The 27,565-nt window shown below is 44.3% G+C and overlaps 1 protein-coding gene across 1 annotated transcript; it reads left to right on the top strand.

The window, feature by feature from the left end:
* The first annotated feature begins 689 nt into the window (after positions 1-689).
* LOC119962756 (synaptotagmin-4-like) lies at positions 690-9,095 on the top strand. Its single transcript, XM_038790775.1, has 4 exons — positions 690-1,562; positions 2,534-3,369; positions 4,540-4,660; positions 5,066-9,095. The coding sequence occupies exons 1-4, from the start codon at positions 1,529-1,531 to the stop codon at positions 5,377-5,379; spliced, it is 1,305 nt and encodes a 434-aa protein (XP_038646703.1). The 5' UTR covers positions 690-1,528; the 3' UTR covers positions 5,380-9,095.
* Positions 9,096-27,565: the final 18,470 nt, after the last annotated feature.

Raw genomic sequence — 27,565 nt, 5'->3', positions numbered from 1 at the left:
AGGCTGGTACGGGAATTGAACCGTGCTGCTGGCCTGCCTTGGCCTGCTTTAAAAGCCAGCGATTTAGCCCAGTGTGCTAAACCAGCCCCATTAATTATGCCATTATCGATCTGATTCGCTGTCTTTTTAACAATCCAAACATGTTTGATCTTTAACAAATTATGATTCACTTTCCTCGGTTGCTCTGGTGTTTGTGATTAATCTATTACTGCCCATTGCATTTCCACTTGGGCGGAAGGTTCGGCGTCTTTGTGATTTCATTATCGGATGTGCTGTATCCAGTTCCAGGAAGATTCCACTTTTCGTAATGTTCTGATCGTCACCACCTTTTAAGGTCATTGAAGAACTAATTGGAACATAAATTGGCACCTAACCTTTTCTGAGTGTGGGAGCGTGCAGTTTCTTGTGTTTATTTGCAATCTCAATTCGGAATAATTTATGGCTCCCACTTTAATTCAAAATGTTGCTGTTTGAACTGAACTTTATTATGGCATTCCCGTAAGGCAAAGATAGAGGGACGGTGGGTGACTGGAGGCGGTGATGGACAGAGGATGTGAAACATTTTAAGCCCCGAAAGAGGACAACGTAACGTACTGCAGTGTTGAAGTTCGATGTGCGGAATAAAGGCATTGGTTTGAGGGCGCTGACTAAATGAAATATCACAGCGTCAATGGAACATCTGACCCATTGCAAGTCTTCAATGCCTTCAGCAGCAGTCGGTGTGCGTCTTACCCTCACTGAAAGGAAGTGGCAATAATTCATGTCCACCCCCGTTCCCCGATGAATTGCAAAATGTTAAAAGTATGCGTCCACAGTGAAATGGAAGGGGGGATGGGAGGATACATCTGCTTCACAGAGCCGGTAATGTAATGTCCCCAAATCCAAACCATTGATCATGTTCATTCCCATCAAATAAACTTTGACAGTGGAAAAGGCTGGGATGCGGCGTCATTCAGCTGAAATACGGCGATGCCACTGGATTCCTGTGCCCACCCAGTAAAGGGGGGCTTGCATGTTGTGCACACACCGCGTTTGCAGACGCAATCGAGCAGACTGTGTTGGTGATGTGTGTCAGCCCGTCCCAGCCTCCCCGCCCCCTCTCTGGCGCTGTTCCCCCAGCCATTCCATTCAAACCACCGCAACATCAACACGCAAGAGTCCCTCCTCTTGCTGCCCTCCGAGCTGACAGCATCCAGGCTCCAGCCACTGAGCACAAACGGATGGCAGCGATTGAAATACCTCAGGGAGCAGCTGAGGAAAGGCTTCGTCAGAAAGACGTCACCCAGTATCCACGTCGACAGTGTTTGCGACTCCTCAGAGCTGCAGAGGCAGGAGCCGGGGACTGAGCACCTCCCTCACCGTCTCGCTTCCCCCCCACCCCCCGCCCATTCGCATCTCGTCTACTTCCAGCAAATACATGCGAAAGAGAGTGAAAGTCAGCGACTGAACAGGGGGAGAAGCGATCGGTTAACTGCGCTACCCTGAGAACGGGAGTCTCTCAGCACCGCGGACAGAGCCCGGGGTCGCCATGGCTCCCATTGTGGTGAGCGGCACCAGCTTTGGTAAGTCAGCTCATCCCTGGCAGGGGGACTTACTGATAATCTTTCTTGTTGCAGATATCTAGCTGTCACTCCTGTCTGCGTGTTCACTGATCTTTCCAGTCCATTCCATTTGGATGTGTGTGTGTGGTTGAATGGTGCACACAACATGCCTCCTGTTCCAGCTCGGCAAAACCAATCTGATACATAGTACTTTGCCCACAGGACATGGGGATGCTAAATAGTAATGTTAATAACTAGCTAACAAGATTCTGGTGGTAAAACCTATTCTCTAATCTTGCAACTCTTATATTCGTGGATTCACACCATTCCATTGGTCTCGGCTTCAATTGCCTATTTCCATCTCTCTGCTTCCTTCTCTCTCTCTCTCAAAGTTGTCGACTTGTTTCTCATTACTCCCCCTCCTTGATGCCCGTCCAGTTCTTACTTCCAGTTTGCTCTCTTGGTCTAAACGGTATTTTAAAAATCCATGCCCTATTTTTTGATGTGATCTGCCTCTTGGTGAATGCAATTATGAGAGGGGAGCACTAATTAGAGTCTAGCTTATCGGATTCAAACCGATTCGTCTTGTTAATTAGACATTAACCAGACCTGACGCTGTTTTTCAGTCCTGGTGACAGGACAATGTGGGGAGACGATTATTGAAATGAATTACCTTATCGAGAAGCGCTTCGGCTGCACATCCTCGCACTTTTAATTAAAAACCTACGCATCACAATTTCGCCCCCAAATGACTGTCTACATTTAATATTCTACATTAACTACACCAGATTGGAGATTGATTGAATCCGGTTCTTTGGACTGCAACACGGGAAGCATAATATAAATCAAGAGTATTTGGCAGGTGCAATGTGAGATGGTCACTTTAATAAAACCAGCATTGAAAGATTGTAAACTGTCCCTTTAACTGTACTGGGATTCTAGATTCCCACTGAATATCTTTGTTTTTTTTTATCCTCTCTGCCTCTATCTAGATGATGTACCGGCGGTTGTTGGGATAGTCAGTGCTTCTGGCCTAATATTTACAGTGTCCATGTTTGCATGGATCTGCTGTCAGCGCAAGTCGACAAAAGCCAACAAAACGCCTCCATATAAATTCGTCCACATGCTGAAGGGAGTTGACATCTACCCTGAGAATCTGAGCAACAAAAAGAAGTTCGGGGCGGATGAAAAGTCGGACCATAAAGATAAAGATCTCTCAAAAGTCAAAATCCCAAAGAACTCTCTGCACTTGGACTTGGAAAGCCGCGACCAGAACGGAAATTTCACCAAACCTCACACCAAAGTCCGCAGCTCCCCGGAAATCGAGAGTGTTCCCGCCAAGTTGTCCACAGACGGCGAGAAGGACAGCCTGTCATCCGAGACCTCAATATCGACCAAGTCCACGGCACCTTCCGAAGAGCAGAACAATGAGCCCAAACTGGGGTCCTTGATGTTCTCCTTAAAGTACAACTTTGATAAGAAAGCGTTACTCGTCAACATTATTGAGGCTCACGGGCTGCCTGCCATGGACGAACAGTCGATGACATCCGACCCTTATATTAAAATGTCCATCCTGCCTGACAAAAAGCACCGAGTGAAAACCCGGGTCCTCAGGAAAACCCTGGACCCAGCATTTGACGAGACGTTCACGTTTTACGGTATCCCCTACGGCCAGGTCCAGGAGCTGTCTCTGCATTTCTTGGTGCTGAGCTTTGACCGCTTTTCCAGAGACGATGTCATTGGCGAGGTCCTGGTGCCAATGGCAGGCATCGACCTCTCAGAAAACAAAGTGCAGATGAACAGGGACATCACCAAGAGAAACTGCCGGGTAAATGTTTGAACCGACCTCGTGTTGGGTGTTAGGCTGGCGGGTTTGTGGGGGGGGGGGGGGGGGGGGGGGGTTGAGTTCTGTCTCTACCCAGAGTATAGATCTGAAAGGCTGCTTCGCGAGCTTTATGAAAAAGATAACTCATCAGTTATTGATGGGGATAAGGGAGAGGTTAGGTTAGCGCCGGAGGCGAATCTCTCGTCTGGCACACACACACACACACACTCCCAAGTCAGATTGAATTTGGAAAGGATTAAGATGAAATCTGAAACAGGGCGAATGTGCAAAAAAAAACGCGTTAGACTTTAATTAACTAATTCTTGAAACGATGGTACATCTTGCACAGGTAGAAATATGCAACTACGTGTAGTACACAGTTTTTAGCTTTCTGAGTTAAATTACAAAAGTGCATATATGAATTGGAAGGGCACTTCTTGCAGCATCATGCAATAGTTTTAAAAATGTTCTTTCGGAAACGGGCAAGAATCAAGTGGTCAACTTAACGTTCCGACAACCGAACTGAGTAATTGGCCATTATTTCATTAGAAAAGAAACGGAAAATTAAAAACGGAAACGATTAATTATATTGCACTTATAACACAGAAATAGACCATTCGACCTAACAGGCCAGAATTTATCCTGCACCATTTTAGTTACTTTAGCTAACCCTCTGCTCCATTAGCAGAATATGCCTGCCTCAAGATTAGCACCATTCTGACATACAGCTGTCTGACCAGGGAGAGAAGACAACCTCTTAATGCTTCTCAAACAGAAACAGGGCCTTATTATCCTAAGGTATTGAACTAAATTGAAACTGTATCTCAGTACGCAAAATAAAACTAGTGTACCATGGCCCCAAAATATGTTGAACAAAAATTGATTATGATATTAGATCTATAAATTCAGAATAACAAATTAGAATGCTGGCAGACACAGCTTCAGTTTTTCAGATGAAAATGTTACTCACAAGAAGATTTATCAGTAAGGAACACTTAAAATAGTCTATCATTTTAATCATGGGTGACAAGCTAACAGACAGATATTGGATCATCTTTTTTTGTCTCCTGCAGAGGTGGTGTCATCAGGAAAGGCAGTGAGAGGATCTACTGTGCAGTGATAACAGCATGTTTCTGAAAGCCTATTCATGTGCTCTCTTTTGTACATTCACAGAAATCTGTGGGCCGTGGTGAATTATTAGTGTCCCTTTGCTATCAATCCACCACCAACACCCTGACTGTTGTTGTACTAAAAGCCCGCCATCTGCCGAAAAATGATGTGTCTGGATTATCAGGTAATTATCCAGATAGGGTGACCAGTGCTGGTACAGCTGGAATGAAGCAAATTCACATTGAGATTAATCAATCTAACTCTGCATCTATATACCGATATGCCTAACCTTTTATCATTATACCTATTTATCATCTTCAAGTAAATCAAAGCTTACTCACATTAAAAGTACATGTATAGAGAAAGAATGGCTTAAGATTGTAAATGGAACAATTTTATGGTAATTTCCTTTTGTGGGATTAATATAGTTAAAACATATAATTATTTTTATATTCGAAAAATAAGCGAGTGAAATTCAAGTCAATTAAAAATAAGAGAGTGAAATTCAGGTCAATTATGGTTTAAAAATGTTGGAGTTTCAAATAAAATTAGAAATGTTGAAATCCATATTGTCTTGCTTTCTTTCCAGCTGCTGATCCTTATGTGAAAGTCAACCTGTATCATGATAAGAAACGAATATCAAAGAAAAAGACCCATGTTAAGAAATGCACTCTCAATCCAGTGTTCAATGAGCTGTTTGTCTTTGACATTCCATATGAGGGGATTGAAAATATCAGTGTTGAGTTCATGGTCATCGACTTTGACAGAATGATGAAGAACGAGATCATTGGGCGTCTAGTGCTAGGAGCATCAGCAGAAGGGACAGTGGGAGAGCATTGGAGGGAGATCTGTGAGCACCCAAGGCGACAAATTGCCAAATGGCATTGTCTCAGTGATGGTTAGCAGCCAAACCAAGGGTTGGACTTTATTGTTTGATAGGGAAGGAACAAGCTGTGCATTAACCAACCCAAAGCCTTTCTGAAGATTTTTCAATTTATACAAAATATACATAATTTGTACATCTGATTGTGGTATATATTGTGATCTGTACTGTATAAGATGAAGTGGCGTTGTTCTCTTGTTTGCTAACAATTTTAAGAAATTCACAGTAGCTATTAGAATGGGTAGGCAAAATAAAACTATTTAATGTATTTCTGCATTTTGTGTGGCTGTTCAAGTTGGGAAATTTGTTTCTGGGGATTAAGCTTTTAGGATGTAAGTTTGAAGGGAAAAATAGGATTCACTGAAAGATTTTACAATGGAAACCTGGACTATATTGAATGAACTGAAATATTTGAAGAAAGCCATTCTAAAGTTTATAGCTGGAGAAGCTAAAATAAAAAGAGAACTATGAGCAGGTCATGTGTTGCCTTAATATTGAAATATATTGGAGGGGAGGGTCACAGTGGTGGCACAGTGAGTTTGATACTGGCTTTTTATCTCTGGATTCAAATCTAGCCCACATTGATTGGGTTAAACTCTCCTCTATTGGTTAACAATAAATGTCCTACATGAAGGAACCCATTTTGCAGTCAACAAGAGCCCGAAGGATACTATTCTTTCTAATTTGACACTAAATGAAGCTAAATTGGCAGCATTAATTAGAGAGGCAATAAAATAGCTGGATATCATTGGTGTGGGCAAAGGAAAATATATTGTTGGGTAATGGACACTTTCCTGAGGTGGAGGTGGGGCAGAGGAACTTTACTGTGGATTTAACTGTGCTGCATCTGACCTAAATGCTCCATATGGATGCCCCATGCCTAAAATTGAAAGTATTCCATTTCCAATACTAAAAATCTACACAAGCACAGAATCTACCTAAAATACATGTTTTAAAAAAAATTACATTGGGGTTGAGATATTCTCAGTGAATAACAACATGAACGATAATAAATCATGCTGAGATAATTCATATTATAGTCACACCTGCTTTGAAATTATTTGTCCACATGGAGCTTCAGAGATTTTAAATGTATTGATATTTCCACATTTTGGCATTAGCGGATATCATATGTGTAAATATATTTTAACTTCAACTTATTCGGAAGCAGTTACACATTAAAACATTAACACTGGTTAATTGTGAAACCCTTTACTTCGCTGACAATTTCATGGTGAAAATAAAATAATGGTGATCTCGAGGGAAGCCATAAAAGGGACAAATAAAAGCTAAAATTCAATAAAACTCTTTGTGGAAACTATTCAGCATACAAAGGAGAAATATAACAGCATTTATTTTTCCATGCCTTTACCAATGCTATCTATGAGTGTGAACTAAATAAGTAATTGATGACGTGACATGAGATGTAGTTCATACCTCAAGAGTAGGTTGACCTGTAAACTCGTGAGTAACAAAATGGAAGGTAGTCAGCTAATACTTGACATATAAATACATCTCATTGCACCTCACATGTTTTATTTACATCATATATTAGCAAATTAAAATAAAAGGTATGCATTTTAAATGAGACTCATACAGATACTGGAGTGGTTTCAGTGACATCATGATGATTGTGTTTTCATAGCAGTGCCAATTATGAATCGTGACTAATCTCCAATATTCTTTGGAGATAATATCTACATGTAATATTTGGTTTTGGGAATGGATATATTTGCTTGAAAAGGGAGGCTGCTGAGACAACAGAATAACCTTGTATGTTTTGCCTACCCTATCTTCTATAGCTTCAGGTTGAAAATGTTGCCATTAATATGAATTTATTTTGCTTTACTTGGAATCATCTAGCTTGTGGAAACCATGCTGCAAATGCATTGCAAACCGTGCATTTATTGTGCATGTTTGCTTTAAACTAGACCTCAGTGACAGGTGTCGGAACACTTGTAATATATTTAATGATTCAAAGTATTATTGATGCAACCCATAAGATGCAGGAATAGAATGCGACATTAAAGTCATTAGTCATTATAAAAAAATATCAGTCAGTGATTATAGCTTGGAGAATGCTATTTGATCTTGAATGTCGATGCATTTAGTGAATTGGATTTTTCTGTCACTGAACCTTAAAGTTCCAGGAAAAATCACTGTTTAAAACATTAATGAGCACTCAGTACCATTATTGATCCATTCACTTTGGATCTTAATGGATCATATTGCGAGTTGCCATATATTGCCGTAAAACAAATATTGCCATTTGTATTTACTATAGATGGTTTACATCATATTTTTTAAGTTTAGTGTTTATACTTTTGTGCTTATTTAAAAAAAGAAAAGGGCTCAAAATATTTTTTAAGCTGCTTTTGGGCACGCACACTGCCAGAGACCAAATTGCTTATCTTTTGTTGACAGATCAAGCTGGGCTCACTTTGGGAATTAGGAATACGTTATGAAAGGATGACCGGTAGGGTAACATTATATGCATTTTTTTAGAATGAAAATAGGGAGAAATGTTAGATAAAAATATACTTTTGTAGTATAGGAGTAAGTGATAGTGAGTTTATAATGGTTCAAGTGGACATTTTAGCACAGATGAATTCGGCTTGGCATGATTTAACTGGTGAGAACAAATCAGACTGAATCGGGTCAATGCAGAAAGAAATGTTACCATATTCTAGCCATCTGGCATTATATTACAAAATGCTGAAAATCTAATGCTAGTATGCCAATCCATTACTATGCAGCCTGGGATTGAAACTGTCACCACATGGAAATGATAAGGCTGCCTGAAGCCACATTAGTAATCATGAGTTCAATTGGTGTTTGTGCCGCTTAAAGGATTCCTGTTACTGTTGTAATTTGTTTTTACTTTCAAATTAATGTATGAATTTAGAATGGAATAAAACACAGCATTCGCCTGTTTCCGTTCCCCAAAATAATAATTATCTATTTGTTGATTGTCAAATTGAGTTTGCTTCTTTTTATTTCAAATGCCACACATTGATCAATTAACACAAAAACTGTGACAAAGGTTGAATTAATATATTCAAATAAAGAATGTTAAAGAACTTGTGAAAATAGTATAATGTTACTAAGGCACAGAATCATATAGCAACTGATGAACAACTGCAGAGCTAGTTCAGCTTTGCATTCAATAACATATTTATTCTGTCTATAAACCATATTTGGTTCACATTGCCTTTACTTTTAAGAAGTGTGTAAGGTATTTTTTTTACCGCAGACAATTCATTAATTTTCACTTCATCTAATTTTCAGTTCACAACACTGCTCAAAATATTGCAACTGCAGTTGTAATTTTTGTAAAATAGTTTTGAATAATTCAGAAAGATGTAACTGTGTGTGGTTTGAAATGTCGATGTGCTGCAAATTACATACTCAGAAACTCCAGTATTAAATGGTCACAGCAGTATATATAATTACACTGTGTCAATCTGTACACGTAATATGTTTTGTATGTTGCATTACAATGTGTTTACAATCAAGTGAAAGAATGCACACATTCGCATCATGTGGTAGTAATGTAAATTACGAGCAATGATTGTATTTATTAACTTATTTGTGCTGTTGATGTAAGGATATGGTGCACAAGTATTTTTTCTTTAATGAAAAATTTAAATAATACTGAGAAAAATTTACCATTCTGCTAAGGTTTTGTGCCCATGTGTTTTGTGTGTGTTAAACAATAAAGCACTACATAAATTGACTGCTGTTGCATTATAAATGTTATTGTGCCATGGAGATCAGAATTTTCAGAATACAAAATAGAACAAAAAAATTCTGTTCAAGACATTTTGAACACTTATACAGCAGGTAGTGAATATCCAGCTACCAAATATTCAACACACTTACACATTTGATCAGATTTTTTCCTGACATTGTGAAAGTAGATCAAAATTAAGGGGTTTTCTAAAATTATGCCAGTCCGTCTTTGAAGAAATTTGTTGACCAACGTCAATACAAATTTCAGTGATATCAGATTTATGTTCAATCTTACCAAGAATCAACACTTGGAGACAGGTTTTTATTGGGAAGGGGAGTTGGATTTGGGTGCATGCAGGAGTTACATATCCCCAAAAATTACGTAGAGTCAGGATTTCAACATGATCTGGCCCACTTTAAGGTTTCACACTGGTCGGTTTACAAGTGAGCAGGCTCCCTCTGAAAGCCATTGGGAAAGTAACTGTCAAATGCAAAAGATCATTAACTGCTATTTAAACTAACCATTCTGACTTCAACAGAACAGAAACAATCTATTTCCCAAACTGTCAGCAACTCACAAGGGTCAACGAGGTGAGTGCTCAGAGGGGAACATTTAAAAAACATGCAGTCTGGGAAGCCTTTGAAGATTGAGAATGAAGCTATGCACAGGTGACAGGTTGCTGCTCACAGCACTCCTGCCTCAGAGTGTACTTTCAGCGCTAGACAGGTGAACTTTGAACTTGGTTCACCTGTCTTGCATTTTACTCACCCTGAGCTGCACTACCCGACAGTCAAACTTCACCATGGCATGGGAGCAACCTTTGCAGCTTCAACTTTCATCTCTAATGAGGGACATGAGGAGAAGCAACAACAATACCACATGTACAAACAACTTCCATCTCAGCCATATACCATTCCAAAGGGTAGAAGTGATGAACATAAAGATCCAGCTCCAAGGAGGCCAGGTCCCCTACACAGGATCTGCAGACTGGGTATTGCTTTTCTCACCTTTCAGAGCACCAGTGCTTCAGGAGGCTTAGACTTTTCTAGCAGGACTTTGCTGACATATTCTGCCCATTGGAACAGACCTCTTTGCCAGTGGACTTCTTGGGCAAGTGTTGCCCATCACCATCAAGCTAGTTCACAGAATCCCTATAGTGCAGACAAGGCCAAATGGCCCATCTGCACCGGCCCACCAAAAGAGCACTCCACCTCTCCGACCATCCTGCCCTATCCCCCATAACCCCACCTGACCAGTCTTTGGACTGTGGGAGGAAACTGGAGCAACCGGAGGAAATAGATTGTAGAATATGTAAACTCCACACAAACTTTCATCCAAGGCCGGAATTGAAACCGGATCCCTGACGCTGTAAGGCAGCAGCGCTAACCACTGTGCCACCACGCTGTCCAGCTAGAGAATTACCACTCCACCAACCCTCCTACTGTATCTCTGCCTCCCAGAAAACCTGTGCGCTCTTTTGCAAGAAGAAAAAGTAGACAGGTCATAGAATCCCTACAGTATAGAGAGAGGCCATTAGGCCCACTGAGTCTGCACCCACCCTCTTAAAGAGCACCCTACCTAGGGACAGGCCTCAACCCTCTCCTCAAACAACCTTTTGGACACTAAGGGGTAAATTAGCATGGCCAAACCACCTAACCTATACAATTTTGGACTGTGGGAGGAAATCAGAGCGACCAGAGGAAACCCACGCAGACATGGGGAGAAAGTGCAAACTCCACACAGACAGTCACCTGAGGCCAGAATTGAACCTGGATCCCTGATGCTGTAAGGCAGCAGCACTAACCACTGTGCCACCTTGTTGCCATTGTTATGGGTGGTAGAAATGTCTTATGTGCAGAGTATGGAGTGATGTACAGAATTCTCCACGAATTAGTTCAATGGTTCTTCACAGTTCAGGCTTGAGGATGTTGTCCCAATGCAGGCACAAAATTATAGTTATTATTACAGTTACACAATAACCTAACAGCAGCCAGTTTCGTGCAGTCCAGAGGGGATCAGGCTCAGCTTCTGCAGGTGTTTTCCTTCCGACTGCCTGTGGATGCTCCCAATGAAGGGCTCTGACTACGTGAGGAAAACTCTATTGAGTGCTCCCACTACAGTCCAGGACCTTCTCCTTTGGTGTTAAGCCATGTCTCCTGATGCTCCATCCTTACAAAACTCCAGGTTGTGATATTATGGCTGTTTCACTGATATAATAACAACTTACATTAATGTATCACCAAGAGCATAATGGAGCATCCCAAGCTCCTTCACTGGAGCATTGTAAAACAAAAAATGACATCGAACAACATGAGGACATATTAGGTCATGTGACCAAAACTTGGTTAAAGATGCAGATTTGATAGAGTGTCTGAAAAAGGTGCGGAGAGGAAACTGCAGTGGTGCGAACATGACAACTGAAGACATGGCCAGCAAGGTGGAACAATTATAATGACGGAGGGTAAGAGGCTGGAATTAGAAGAGTGCAGATATTTCACAGCTGAAGGAGATTACTGAGACAGGGAGGGGCAAGTATATGAAAACAAGGATGCAAATTCTGAAATCAAGAGGTTGCTTCATGAGGAGTCAATGCAGATTTTGGAGGCGTGGCCAAAGTAGTCAGCAGCAGCAGTGTGGTCCCTCCAACCTGGGGACTAAGAAGCTCATGAGGATGGTTAAGGTTATTGGCGTCGTAATTTCAGGTGACAAAGACCACACCCTAAATTCTCCCGCATTCTCCTGTGCAGCAGTCTTCAGGCCAACACACATTGAGCTGCACTGATTGCTCTCCCTCCAGACATCTCCTCACATGCTCATGTGCACAGCCAATACTCATGCTCATCCTCATCCTATTGCTCTTTCGCACTCACATCTCATAGTCACCATCTGGTTGATGCTGCAACTCGTGTTGCTCCAGCTGCAGGTGCTCTGAGGTTCAAGGTTGAGTTGCATAAGTTGTTCCCTTACTGTGGTGAAGGCTGACTGCAAGAAAATGCAGCACAAGGTGAGAGGAGCACTGGATAATACAAAGGCCATGAGCCTGACAATTTTCTGGCGATTGTACTGAAGACTTGTGCTTCAAAACTTGCTGCATCCATAGCCAAGATATTCCAGTACAGCTACAACACCAGCATCAACCCAGCATTGTGGAAAATTGCCCAGGGATGCCCTGTGCACAAGAAACAGGACAAACACAACCTAGCCAATTTGTGCCCCATCAGTCTACTCTCCATCATCAGCAAACTGATGGAAGGGGCATCAATCTATGTATCAATCTATGATACATACATCCAGCAATGCTGTCAATCTGCACTTACTCAGCAATAACCTGCCGACAGACCCCAGTTTGAGTTCTGCTAGGGTTACTCAACTCCTGGCCTCATTGGTTCAAAAATGGATAAAAGAGCTGAATTCCAGAGGTGAGGTGAGGGTGACTGCCCTTGACTTCAAGGCAGAATTTTATTGAGTATGGCATCAAGGAGACCTAGCTAAACTGGAGTTAATGGGAACCAGGGGAAAATTCTCTGTTGGCTACAATCAGACCTGGTACAAAGGAAGATGGTTGCGGTGGTTGGAGGTCAGTCATCTCAGTTCCAGGTCATCACTGCAGGAGTTCCTTGGGGTAGTGCCCTAGGCCCAACCACCTTCAGCTGCTTCACCAATGACCTTCCTTCCATCAGAAGGTCAGAAGTGGGGATGTTCGCTGATGACTGCATAATGTTCAGCACCATCCGCGCCTCCTCAGATAATGAAGCAGTCCATGTCCAAATGCAACAACATCTGGACAATATCCAGGCTTGGGCTGATAAGTAGCAAGTAACCTTTGTGCCACACTATGAGCATCTCTTAAAAGAGAGGATCTAACCACCACTGCCCTTTGACATTCAATGGCATTAGCATCATTGAAACCCCATTATCAAGCAGAAACTGAACTGGACTAGCCATATAAATATTGTGGCTACGAGAGCAGGTCAGAGACTAGGAATCCTATGGTAAGTAATTCACCTCTTGACTCCACAAAATCTGTCCATCATCTGTAAGTCACAAGTCAGGAGTGTAGTGGAATATTCTCCACTTGCCTGAATTAGTGCAGCTCTAACAACAGTCAAGAAGCTCAACACCATTCAGGACAAAACAGCCTGCTTAATTGCTACCCCTTCCACAAATATTCAATCCCTCCATCACCGACGCACAGTAGCAGCAGTGTGTACCATCTACAAGATGCACTGCAGGAACTCACAAAGGTTCGTCAGGGAGCTACTTCCAAACTCACAATCACTACCATCTAGAAGGACAAGAGCAGCATATACCTGGGAACACCACCATCTGGAAGTTCCTCTCCAAGTCACTCATCATTCTGACATGGAAATATATCACTGGGCCAAGATCCTGAAATTCCCTAACAGCACTGTGGGTGTATCCATACCACAGGGACTGCAGCAGTTCAAGAAGCCAGTTCACAAGTACCTTCTGAAGGACAACTACTGATGAGCAATAAATGCTGGCCTAGCCAGCAATGCCCACATCCTGTAAAATGAATTTTTAAAAATCCAAGACAGATGAACTTCCAAGATTTTGGCAATCATTTTTCAAACAGCAAGAGCAATCTTTGAGAAGCAATGATGTGACCTACAGCCTCTCACATGTACATGGCTGGAGTGTTTCAGTTTCACTGTTCAAAGGCGTCCCGATCTGCCAAATTCAATGAAGGAGCACTGTGCACTCATCTGGCTGCCCCTTGTGACTTGCTGATGGTTCAGGCAATAGTTTGCTTCTTGTATGATCATAAATATGAACATATGAATTAGAAACAGGATTAGGTTGTTCATCCCCTCAAATCTGTTCCACTATTTGATAAGATCATGGCTGATCTGATTGTAGCCTCCATTGTACTTCCCCCTATAACCTTTAACCCCCTTGCCAATCAAGACTCTAGCTAACTCAGTCTTAAAAATATTTAATGACCCTGACTCGGCTGTTCTCTGAGGAGGCAAATTCTACAGAGTAACAGCCCTCTGAGGAAAAAAAAATCCCCACCTCCATCTTAAATGGGACAAGCCTTATTTTTAAACTGTGTCTCTTAGTTCTTGTCTTTCCCATGAGTAGAAACATCTCTCAGCATCCATCCCGTCAAATCCCCTCCGGATCTTATATATTTCAATAAGATCACCCCTTATTCTTCAAAAAACCAATGGATACAGACTCAACCTGTCCATTATCTTCTTTTCACTTTTTTTTTTTCATTTCAGACCCCCAGGACACTTAGCTAAGAGCATCAAGGGAGCGCCAAGAGGCAGGGATGGCAGCTTGTCTTGCGACAAGTTAAAGCCGAAATGGTTGGTTAAAATAATATTTAATGACTTATTTACATTTGACAATTGCTTGCCTGGCAGCCTCAAGTTGGTTTCCCACTCACCTGCAAAGCCACCTGCTTGAAATCCATAAGTGGATGGAATGACCATTGGAACCCAACCCATCATTGCATTGTTGGGATTTATCTCCCTGTGTGCACCAAAATCCAACTCCCCTTCACTTTCTACGTGCAAATAACTACAAAATGTAAACTAACATGATGTTTTATTGTCATAAGGAGAATAATCTAGGTGTGCACCACAGAATCCTATTTGTGAAGGATATTAAATATTAAGTATGAGATTACTTTTAGAATCAAGCAATCATCAAATGATACAGCACAGGAGTAAATTTTCCCAATTATGTCTGTCCTGTTTGGGAGAGCTATTCAACCAATCCCACTTGCCCCCAATCCATTTGCCCGCCACTCAGTCTGACACCACAGCCCTGAATAATCTTTTTCCTTCAATTATTCATTTCTTTCATATTGTCTTTTTCAATTCTATTCAATCTACTCCCACCATCCTTCCAGGCAGAGAACACAGTATCACACCAATAACTGGATATAAAAAGTCTCCACATGTCTCCCGTGGTTCTTTTGTCAATTATCCTAAATCACCTTTGTTCCCCTTCATCTCATTATTCCTTAGAATTATAGTGATAATAATTGATTTTTTTGGAATTATTAGCTTTAGTGCCATTGCCTATCCCCCTGAAATATCTGTAACTAAGGCTAATGATATCAATAATGTAACTTCAGCAAAGACTTGAGTATCAGCACATTTATTTTACTACATCTTTCATGATATATGACTCCATGAAAACTGGTTCACAGGATTCCTTGAGCTTGTTCCATTTAATTAAATCATGGCTGATCGGTGTCTTAATTCCATCTACCTCCATTTGATCCAAATCCAGGGACACCCCTGCCTGATAAAAATATGTTGCTTTCAGTCCTGAAAATTGCAATTGAAATGGCGTTTAGAGCCTTTTTTGAGAAGAATTTCACAGTTCCAGTACTTTTTGAGTGAAAAAGTACTTCCTAATTTTACTCCTGAACAGACTAAAGTAAAAGTAAAGTCATTTTTATTATCACAAGTAGGCTTACATTAACAATGAAGTTACTGTGAAAAGCCCCTAGTCGCCACATTCCGGCGCCTGTTGATCGATTGATTGATTGATATTTATTGTCACATGTACCGAAGTACAGTGAAAAGTATTTTTTCTGTGGCCAAGGGAACGTACACAGTAAGTACATAGTAGACAAAAGAATAATCGACAGAGTACATTGACAATGGTACATCAACAAATAGTGATTGGTTACAGTGTGGAACAAGGGCCGAACAAGAGCAGCATACGGTGTCATGAATAGTGTTCTTACAGGGAACAGATCAGTCCAAGGGAGAGTCATTGAGGAGTCTAGTAATTGTGAGGAAGAAGCTGTTCCTATGTCTGGATGTGTGGGTCTTCAGACTTCTGTATCTTCTGCCTGATGGAAGGATCTGGAAGAAGGTAAAGCCTGGGTGTGAGGGATCTCTAACACTGCTGTCTGCCTCTCTGAGGCAGCGGGAGGTGTAAACAGAATCAATGGGAGGATGGCAAGCTTGTGTGATGCGTTGGGCTGAGTTGACCACACTCTGCAGGTCTTGCGAACTTGGACCGAGCAGTTGCCATACCAAGCTGTGATGCAATCAGATAGGATGATCTTTATGGCACATCTGTAGAAGTTGTGAGAGTCGATGTAGACATGCCAAATTTCTTTAGCTTCGGGTTCACAGAGGGAGAATTCAGAATGTCCAAATTACTTAACAGCACATCTTTTGGGTCTTATGGGAGGAAACCGGAGCGCCTAGGGAAACCCACGCAGACACGAGGAGAATGTGCAGACTCCATGTAGAAAGTGACCCAAGGCGGGAATCAAACCCGGGACCCTGGAGCTGTGAAGCAACAGTGCGAACCACCGTGCAAATTTCAAAATTATGCTTCTTGTTCCGGATTCCCTTGCTAGATCTATGCTTAATGGCATATCTATGGTTATCCCATATAAGATCAATATATTCTTCCCAAAGTGTCCTTCAGTGTCCTTCATGCCGCTCCCTATGCAAAAATTTCAGATGGCGGAATAATTTCCCACATGTTCAGAATTGACTATTGTTGTCAACTCTCAGCATCTGAATGTGAGGTTATGGCTTTAGTCTTCGACTAATATCAGTGCAGTTTGGTGCTCAATTGAGAGTTTATTTGCCCATTATACATTGCAACATGTCTCACAAATTGGGAAGGTGGTGGCGTAGTGGTATTGTAACTGGACTAGTAATCTAGAAACTCAGGGTACTGCTTTGGGTTCCTGGATTAAAATCTCACCACGGCAGATGATGACATTTTAATTCATTAAAAATCTGGAATTAAAAGTCTAATGATGGCCATGAAACCCATTGTCGATTTTCGTGAAAACACATCTGACTCACTAATGTCCTTCAGGGAAGTAAATCTTCTGTCCTTACCTGGTCTGACCTACATGTAACTCCATACCCACACAGCCATGTGTTGACTCTTAACTATCCCCCACTGAAATGGCCCAGCAAGCCACTCAGTTGAAGGACAATTAAGGATGGGAAACAAATGCTGGCTCAGCCAGTGATGCTGATACTCCAGGAATGAATAACAAAAATGTCAATCATGAGAACTTCCTGTGTGTTCATGTCTATTTGCTAAGAGGCTCTCATTCCTATCATGAGAGTACGTGGGAGATCTACCTACCTCGAGCTAAATTGTGAATGTTCAAAGAAGGAACTTATCCAATGTTACTTCAGACCAAGCAAGATTTATACTTTAATGCAAACCCAAGAGGTTGTTAAATCATCTCCTTGCCATGTTCTTTCACAGCTTCATGCTTGTATGGTTAGGAATCAGTGGTCAGTTGAAGACATGAATCCTGAGATGGGCTATCATTTTTATGTTGATGCATTGCTGAAAAGACATGGAATTGATGCAAGTGGCTCAACATTGCAACAACATCAAGCATAATTTGCAGTGTGTGTGACTTAGCACTGCTCCTCACAGAGGTCGGAATTTTCTGGCTGTTCATGCCGATAGGATCTAGTTGACAGCGGTAGAACCAGAATGTTCCGCCACCAGCCAATGGCAGGCCATCCCCACAGTCGCGAAACACATGGCAGGTTGCATGGAAAATGTCGCTGAGAATTTTTACAGCCCAGAAGGTGGCCAGTTGATCCATCTTCACCAGCTCTCCAAACAAGTAACTCATTATTCCCCTTCCTTCTCCCCCTAACCCTGCACATTCTCCCATTTCAGATAACAGTCTAATTCCCTCTTGAATGTCCCGGTTTGAACCTGCCTCCGTCTGACTCTCACACAGTTATTTACAGACCTTAATCACTTGCTGTGTGAAAACATTTTTTCTTATGACACTTTTGCCTCTTTCGCCAATTGCGGCACCTTCTTGTTCTTGAGTGGAAATAGTTTGTCCCTATCCATGCTGTCCAGACCCCTCAAGATTTTGAATACCTCTATCAAATCTCCTCTCAAGGGCAGCAGTTTGTACATTCTCCCCGTGTTTGCGTGGGTTTCGCCCCACAATCCAAAAATGTGCAGGCTAGGTGGATTGGCCACGCTAAATTGGGCAAAATGAACTGGGTACTCTAAATTTTTTAAAATAAAAAAAACCTCCTCTCAATCTTCTCTTCTCTATGGAGAACAGTCTCTACTCCTCCGATCTATCTTCATAGTTCAATTTCCTCAACACTGGCACCATTCTTATGAATCTCTCCTGAACTCTTTCCAATGCCTTCATTTCTTTCCAAAAGTGCAGCACCCAAAAATGGAAGTAAAACTCTATTTGAGGCTGAACTCGTGTCTTATGCAGGTTTAGCATAACCTCCATGCTCCTGTACTCTATGCTGATATTAGACCGCCTAGGTACTGTATGTCGTATTACCAGCTCTCTCAGCTATCCTGCCATATCCAATACCTAATGCGTATGAACACTCCTGTCCATATACCCTTTGGAGTTTCACACTTTGTTTTCTTTTGTCACTCCATGTTCTTCCTACCAATATGAATCACTTCACATTTCTCCGTTTTGACCTTCATCTGTCCTTTGAAAGTTGTAACTGTTCTCCTCATAGTTCACAAGGCTTCCAAGTTTCATATCATCTACAAATTTTGAAATTTATATACATTAATGTATAGGCCAATAATACATATCAGGAAATGGAAAGGTTCCAAAACTGACACGTGGGAATTTCATCTATAAACCACCCTCCATCCCAAAAACCATCTATTGACACCTATTCTGTTTCGTATCAGACAATTTTGCATCCATGTTCCTAATCTCCCCTTTATTCCATGAGCTATATTTACTCAACAGTCTGTTGTCCAACAACAAATGCCTATTGGAAGTCTGAACATACCACATCAACACCATTGCCCTCATTAACCCTCTCACTCTACAAAATAATTCCAGCGACTGAGTTAAACATGTTTTCCCCTGAACAAATTGGCATTGACTTTTCTTAATTAATTCCCATTTGCCCATGAGACTTTAATTTCACCATCGATTATTTATTCGAGACGTTTCTCCACCACCAAATTTAAACTGACTGATCTTAATTGCTCGGATTACCTTTACACTCTTTCTTGAACAAGGGTTGAACATTTGCAATTCTCCAATCCTATAGCACCACCGCTGAGTCCAAGGAAGCCTGAAAAATTATGGTCAATGTCTCCACAATTGTCACTTTCACTTCCCTCAGTATCCTTGGATGCATCTCGTCTGGTCCTGGTACCTTATCAACGTCAGGTCCACATAGCCTATGCAATACCTCCTCCTTATCCATTTTAAATCCTTCTAGTGTATTATTACCTGCTCTTTCACCATGGCCTGGGTAGCATCTTGTCAAAGACAGGTACAAAATATTAATTTAGTATTTCAGCTATGCCCCCTGCCTCCATGTGTAGATACCCTTTTTGCCCCTAATGAAATGAAAATCGCTTATTGTCATGAGTAGGCTTCAATGAAGTTACTGTGAAAAGCCCCTAGTCGCCACATTCCGGCGCCTGTTCGGGAAGGCTGTTATGGGAATCGAACCGTGCTGCTAGCCTGCCTTGGTCTGCTTTAATAGCCAGCGATTTAGCCCAGTGTGCTAAACCAGCCCCCACTGGACCCCACTCCTGCTTCTGTCACTCTTAATTTTTATATACCGATAGAAGACTTTAGGATTCCCTTTCTGGTTGGCTGTCAGTCTCTTTTCATACTCTCGCTGCTTCTCTTATTTGCTTTTTCACTTCCCCATTCAATCTCCGATAGTCAACCTGGTTCTCCATTGTATTGTCGACCTGACATCTGTCACACACAAACCTTTTCTTCATCATCTTAATCTCTACTTTTGTCATCCAGGGATTTCTGAATTTATTTCTCTTACCTTTCCCCCTTGAAAGAATATTCTCTGACTGTGTCTGAACTATGTCTTCTTTAAAGGAAGCTCATTATTCCGCTACAGGTTTTCCTGCCAACCTTTGATATATTCAACCCAGATCCATCCTTACCCAATTGAAGTTGACTATCCCCCACTTAATAATTCTTATTCTGGATTATTCATTGTCCTTTTCCTGTTCAACCTAAGTCTAATGATACATGAGCACTGTTGCCTGAATGTTCTCCTACTGATACTCAATCCACTTAGTCCGCCTCAGTAAGAATGGTCGATCAGTGCCTTCCTTTTCATTGTACTGGAAACATACTGGCAGAAGATTTTCTGAACACACTCCAGAAACTCTTGTCCCTCTCTGTCCTTTATGCTACCACTATTCCAGCCTGTTTCGGATGATTAATGTCACTCATTAACTACTCTCTAAGTTTTGAGCCTCTCTGTAATTTCCTTGTGAATTTATTCCTCGACAATATACTGGTTAGTGGCCTATAGATTACATTGAGCAATGTAATTGCACCTTCATTGATCCTTAGCTCTGGCCAAATAGATTCAATCCTTGACCTCTCTGGGGCCTGCTCTCTCCAACACCGCAAAGCTCCCCTTAATCAATATTGCCAACCCTCCTGCCATTCTTCCTTTCTTATCTTTCCTGAACACCTTGTATCCAGGAGTATTTAACACCCAGTCCTGCCCTTTTTTGAGCCATTTCTTTGTTGCAGCCAAAACTCTATATTTCTACATGTGGCTGGAACTCAGCAATCTTACCAACTGCACTCTGGTCTTTCACATATATCACTGTAATCCTGATTTAGTCTTTATTACTTTCTCCCATACTTTGACCCAACTTTCACATATTATTCCCTATTTTAGTACTATCTACCTCTCCCAGTACTCTTTGCACCTTGGTATTCCTCTCCAGTACTCCCTCCTGGTTCCCACAAACTTGCCAAGTTAATTTAAACCCTCCTCAAAAGCCTTAGCACTCAACCAGTCCCAGCTCATTTTCGATGCAACCCATCTGGCCTGTACATGTCACGTCTCCCCCTGAATCGGTATCAATGTCCCAAGTATTTAAAACCCTCCCTCCTCTGCGCCATCCTTCAGGACATACATGTGTCTAACTTACCCTCTGTGGTAGTCACCACTAGCAGTATTATATGTATTACGGCAAGACATGTATACTAGAAGTACATGGGTAAATCCCTGCCTGCTGGCTCTGCCCAGTAGGCGGTGTATAAATATGTGTGCTCGCCGGTGCTGTAGCCATTCTGGTGGCAGCTATAGGTGGCATAACATCTTTGCTCAATAAAGCCTCGATTATTCCACTACTCTCGTCTTTGTGGCAATTGATAGTGCATCAATTTATTGAGCAAAGATTTTTAAAATGATGGATCTTCGCATCAAGCCTGATAGCCTGCAGCTGAGCCCTCAAGCAGCCAACGCTACATCCGCTTTTAACCACTGGCTGGCCTGCTTCAAAAGCTACCTGCAAACATCCACTGAGGAACCCTCAGACGTGCAGAAGCTCCAAGTCCTTTATTCACAGGTGGGCCCTGACATTTTTCCTCTCACCTGGGATGCGCCCACTTGCAAAGCGATGGAGCTCCTGAAGGGACATTACGTTCGGCCAGTCAATCAACTATACGCCAGGCACCTCCTGTCCACGAGACAGCAACTCCCTGGGGAGTCAATGGACTATTTCTGGCATGCCCTGCACATCCTGGGGAGGAACTGTGACTGCCAGGCAGTTTCGGCAGTCCAGCACACAGAACTTTTAAGCCAAGACGCCTTTGTTACGGGCATGAGGTCTGCGTACATCAGCCAGTGCCTACTGGAAGGGGGTACGTTTGATCTTGCGGGAACTAGGCAGCTCGCGAACCCGTTAGAAGTGGCCTCCCATAACGTTCAGTCGTACGCCCCCGACCACGCGGCACCCTCGTGGGGATCGTGCTGCCCACCAGCTGCCGCCTCCAGCTCACCGCAAGCCTGCGCCACGCGGCAGCCAGCCAACCCTGGGGGGCCCAAGTGTTATTTTTGCGGGCAGAACAAACACCCCAGGCAGCGCTGCCTGGCGCGGAGCGCAACCTGCAACGGATGTGGGAAGAAGGGACACTTTGTTTCTGTTTGCCAGGCCCGGTCAGTCGCTGCTGTTTCCAGGCCCGGCGTTCCTAGAACCACCCCCCCCCCACCTTATACCCAGAGGCGCCACCATTTCCCTCCTCGCAAGCCACGTGCTGCCCATGGGTGCCTCCATCATCTTCTCCGCAGGCCACGTGCGGCCCGTGGGCGCCGCCATCTTTGATGCCACATGCCATGTGCGCCCCATGGGCGCCGGCATCTTTGGTGCCATTTTGGATGGCGCCTCAGGACCCCTGCCCGTCAGGCCGTTTATCGCTTGCTGCTACCTCCACCACCACTGACCAGCCCGGGATCTCCCAGTCTGCTGCAGCTCGCTTCGATCAACTTGGATTGGTCCCAGCCCCGCAACCTCATGACCGCAACGACAACGGTGAAAATCGATGGGCACGAGACGACCTGACTTTTTGAGTCCGGGAGCACAGAGAACTTCATCCATCCCACGACGGTAAGGCGCTGCTCCCTCGCAGTACACCCCGTTACCCAGAAAATCTCCCTGGCATCAGGATCCCATTCCGTGGAAATCCAGGGGTACTGCATCGCGACCCTCACCGTCCAAGGCGTAGAGTTGAGCAACTTCCAGGTTTACGTCCTCCCCCATCTCAGTGCCACCTCCAAAGCTTAACCTTAAAATTTGGCGGACCCCTACCCCCCCTCACTGTATGCGGCCTCACACCCCTTAAGGTCAATCCACCTACCTTGTTTGCAAACCTCACCCCGGATTGCAAACCCGTCGCCACCAGGAGCAGATGGTACAGTGCCCAGGACAGGACCTTCATCAGGTCGGAGGTCGAACAGCTTCTGCGGGAAGGGGTCATTGAGGTCAGCAACAGCCCCTGGAGAGCTCAAGTGGTAGTAGTAAAGACTGGGGAGAAGCACAGGATGGTCATTGACTACAGTCAGACCATCGATCGGTACACGCAGCTCGACGTGCACCTTCTCCCACACATATCTGATATGGTCAATCAGATTGCGCAGTATCGGGTCTTTTCCACAGTGGACCTGAAGTCCGCCTACCACCAGCTCTCCATCTGCCCGGAGGACCACCAATACACTGCGTTCGAAGCAGAAAGCCTCCTCTATCACTTCCTTAGGGTTCCCTTCGGCGTCACTAATGGGGTCTCGGTCTTCCAACGTGAGATGGACCGAATGGTTGACCGGTACGGACTGCGGGCCACCTTCCCGTACCTAGACACTGTCACTATCTGCGGCTACGATCAGCAGGACCACGACGCTAACCTCCAAAAATTCCTCCAGACCGCCAAACTCCTTAACCTCACGTACAATAAGGAGAAATGCGTGTTCCGCACCAACCGCTTAGCCACCCTTGGCTGTGTCATGGAAAATGAAGTTCTAGGGCTCGACCCCGACCGCATGCGCCCCCTCATGGAACTCCCCCTCCCCCACTGCCCCAAGGACCTGAAATGATGCCTGGGGTTTTTCTCCTACTATGCCCAGTGGGTCTCTAATTATGCAGACAAGGCCTGCCCACTCATCCCCCTGATGGCTGAGGCCCGCCAGACCTTCAACCGCATCAAGGCAGACATCGCCAAGGCCACCGTGCACGCGGTCAACATGTCCCTCCCCTTTCAGTTCGAGAGCGATGTATCGGACGTAGCTCTGGCCGCCACTCTCAACCAGGCGGGCAGGCCCGTGGTCTTCTTTTCCCGCACCCTCCATGCCTCCGAAATTCAGCACTCCTCTGTCAAAAAGAAGGCCCAAGCCATTGTGGAAGCTGTGCGGCATTGGATGCATTACCTGGCCGGCAGGAGATTCACTCTCCTCACTGACCAACGGTCGGTTGCCTTCATGTTCAATAACGCACAGCGGGGCAAGATCAAAAACGACAAGATCTTGATGTGGAGGATCGAGCTCTCCACCTATAATTACGAGATTTTGTATCGCCCGGGGAAGCTCAACGAGCCCCCTGACGCCCTATACCGTGGTACATGTGCCAGCGCACAAGTGGACCAACTCCGGGCTCTCCACTATGACCTCTGCCACCTGGGGGTCACCCGGTTCTTCCATTTCATCAAGGCCCGCAACCTGCCCTACTCCATTGAGTAGGTCAGGACTGTCACCAGAGACTGCCAGGTCTGCGCGGAGTGCAAGCCGCACTTCTACCGGCCAGATCGAGTGCACATGGTGAAGAGGGGATGGCCTCCCGCCCCTTTGAGCGCCTCAGCATGGACTTCAAAGGCCCCCCCCTCCACTGACCGCAACACGTATTTTCTGAACGTGATTGATGAGTACTCCCGGTTCCCATTCGCCATCCCATGCCACGATATGGCTTCTGCCACGGTCATTAAAGCCCTCCACAGCATCTTCACACTGTTCGGTTTCCCCACCTACATGCACAGCGATTGGGGATCCTCTTTTATGAGCGATGAGCTGCGTCAGTTCCTGCTCAGCAAGGGTATCGGCTCGAGCAGGATGACCAGCTACAACCCCCGGGGAAACGGGCAGGTGGAGAGGGAGAACGGGATGGTCTGGAAGGCCGACCTGCTGGCCCTGCAGTTTAAAAATCTCCCCGTCTCCCGCTGGCAGGAGGTCCTCCCCAACGCACTCCACTCCATCCGATCGCTCCTCTGCACCGCGATTAACGAGACCCCTCATGAACGTGTGTTTGCCTTCCTCAGGAAGTCCACCTCCGGGGTCTCGCTCCCAACATGGCTGGCAGCTCCAGGACCCGTCCTCCTTTGCAAGCATGTGCGGACTCATAAGTCAGACCCTTTGGTTGAAAGGGTCCACCTCCTAAATGCGAACCCGCTGTACACCTACGTGGCACACCCCGACGAGCGCCGGGACACAGTCTCCCTCCGGGACCTGGCACCCGCTGGATCCCCACCCATGACCCCCGATCTGAAAACGCCAGCCCCCCCCCCAGTTGCCTCATTCACCCCTGAGCCACTCACCCTCCCCCAGCGAACCTCACCGCAACCCCGCCCCAGGAGGCTCCGTCCTCCCATTGGCTCCACTCAGGGGTGATGAAGACGAGGACAACACGCTCCCGGAGTCACAGGTGACCAAGTCGGTGCCCACATCACCATCCGGACTGAGGCGATCGCAGAGGAAGGTCTAGGCCTCTGACAGTCTTAACTTGTAATGTTTTTTTCCACCAGCCCCGCCGGACTCTTTTTTTTAACGGGGTGAATGTGATAGTCACCACTAGCAGTATTATTTGTATTACGTTAAGACAGGTATAATAGAGGTACATGGGTAAATTCCTACCTGCTGGCTCCGCGCAGTATGCGGTGTATAAATGTGTGTGCTCGCGGTGCTACAGCCATTCTGCTGGTAGCAGCTACAGGAGGCACAACATCTTTGCTCAATAAAGCCTCGATTATTACACTACTCTCGTCTTTGTGGTAATTGATAGTGCATCACCCTCCTATATTTATAATCACTTGAAAATGAAATGAAAATCGCTTATTGTCACGAGTAGGCTTCAATGAAGTTACTGTGAAAAGCCCCTAGTCGCCACATTCCGGTGCCTGTCCGGTGAGGCTGGTACGGGAATTGAACCATGTTGCTGGCCTGCTTGGTCTGCTTTAAAAGCCAGCGATTTAGCCAAGTGAGCTAAACCAGCCCCAACCACCACTTGCGTGTGGTACTGAGAGTAATCCTGAACTGAAGACTTTTGAGGTCCTGCTTTCTAATTTCCTACCTCGCTCCTTAAATTGTGACTGAAGCACCACACCCTCTTTCTGCCTATGTTGTTTGTCCTAATATGTACCACGACTGTTGGCTGTTCACCCTCCCCCATTTGGGGTGCTGTGCAGCTGCTTAATTACATAATTGACTCTGGCACCAGAGAGGCAATACAGCATCTTGCATTCATGTCTGTGGCCACAGAAACGCCTGTCTGTTCACTTAACTATTAAATCACTGATCACTATTGTTTTTTCTGCCTTTGTCTACCTCCCTATACAACACTGCCCTGTGTGGTGCGTTGACATGGCTCTAGCTACAATCCCCAGATGAACCACCACTCTCATCATTCAGAACTGAACACTTAATCAATCATAGAATCATAGAATTTACAGTGCAGAAGGAGGCCATTGGGCCCATCGAGTCTGCACTGGCCCTTGGAAAGAGCATCCTACTTAAGCCCACGCCTCCACCCTATCCCTATAACCCAGTAACCCCACCTAACCTTTTTGGATACTCAGGGCAATTTATCATGGCCAATCCAACTAACCTACGCATGTTTGGACTGTGGTAGGAAACCAGAGCACCCGGAGGAAACCCACGCAGACACGGGGAGAACATGCAGACTCTGCACAGACAGTGGCCCGAGCCAAGAATAAAACCTGGGCTCTTGGCGCTGTGAAGCAACCGTGCTAACCACTGTGCTACCATGCCGCCCAACACTGGGTGGAGAGTTGGATGCACTCAGGGGTCCCTTGACTATCTTCACTCTCTGGTGTTCACCCATTCCCTCTTTCCCTGTGTCATACCCCAAATGCATCACCGACCCATCCTTAAGCACTCCCCCTCGCGAGCAAAAAGAACAATTTCTAAAACGGAACAGGCAAGGCTTCCAACGAACTGATCTACATGGCCTCAGCATTGGAACATCTGGCAAACATAACTGCAACAGAAGCCAGGGACACTGGACAGGCACTGGCCGAGGTCTCAGCTGAGCTAGTGGCTGTCCGGACCGTGGCATTACAAAATCGACTGGCTTTGGATTATCTGTTAGCCTTGCAGGGAGGAACGTGCGGTATCATAGGCCAAGAGTGCTGTACTTACATTCCAGATGGCTCTGAAAATATCACTAACCTGGCCGACCATATTAAGAAACAGGCTGCTCAAATTCAAGAAATTGGCAGTGAATTTCACGTCTATAACCCGCCGGGTTGGCTAAGGTGGTTGGGTCCTGGATTATTTGACTGGATCTTTAAGGCCTTTATTCTACTTCTACTAATGCTATTAGGGATAGGATTGCTTTCCTGCTTGTGTAAATGCATTTTCAAACGAATCATGGATATACCTATTTAGCTAGTTGTCATGATATGACAAAAGGGGGGAGTGTGGTATTGTGTGAAGCAAATAATGGCATGATGGGAAAACTAGTCAAGTCTTCTTGGTACAAGTGAATTTAAACTGATTTTCATATAACCTAAGGCCCAGAATACAGAGACAGCCGAGGTCAGCATGTCCTGAGAGTCTAGATAAGGCTTGGAACTAGAAGTAGTCTCAATACATAACAAGTGAACAACTGTCTCTTCCTGTATGTAAACAACTTCTTCCCTTTCTTAAAACAAAGACAAGATAATGATATGAAACTCAAGTCCCCTAAAGGTCAGAAGGTGACGCCATTGTAACGATTATTACTTATGTTTTACTTTCAATCAAATTCCTGACCAAGCTGTATTCATGTTATCTTGATCCTATAATGTATAAGAATCGCCTTCTTTTCTGTACTATCGCAGACTTGGGACGGACTCAGCAGTTTGTAATTGACTGCTTTCCGACTCCAAGTATCAGCCATTTTCTGCTAGCAGTTCTAATTAGTGAATAAAGTTC

This window comes from Scyliorhinus canicula, chromosome 3, assembly GCF_902713615.1.
Source record: "Scyliorhinus canicula chromosome 3, sScyCan1.1, whole genome shotgun sequence".
Lineage (NCBI taxonomy): Eukaryota > Metazoa > Chordata > Chondrichthyes > Carcharhiniformes > Scyliorhinidae > Scyliorhinus > Scyliorhinus canicula.
Note: the sequence above shows the minus strand (reverse complement) of the source record. Positions and strands in the feature narration are given on the sequence as shown.

Coding starts and splice junctions, on each gene's coding strand:
- LOC119962756 (XM_038790775.1), top strand. CDS start 1,529: ATGGCTCCCATTGTGGTGAGCGGCACCAGCTTTG. Junction 3,370..4,539: donor TCACCAAGAGAAACTGCCGG/GTAAATGTTTGA, acceptor GTACATTCACAG/AAATCTGTGGGCCGTGGTGA. Junction 4,661..5,065: donor TGATGTGTCTGGATTATCAG/GTAATTATCCAG, acceptor CTTTCTTTCCAG/CTGCTGATCCTTATGTGAAA.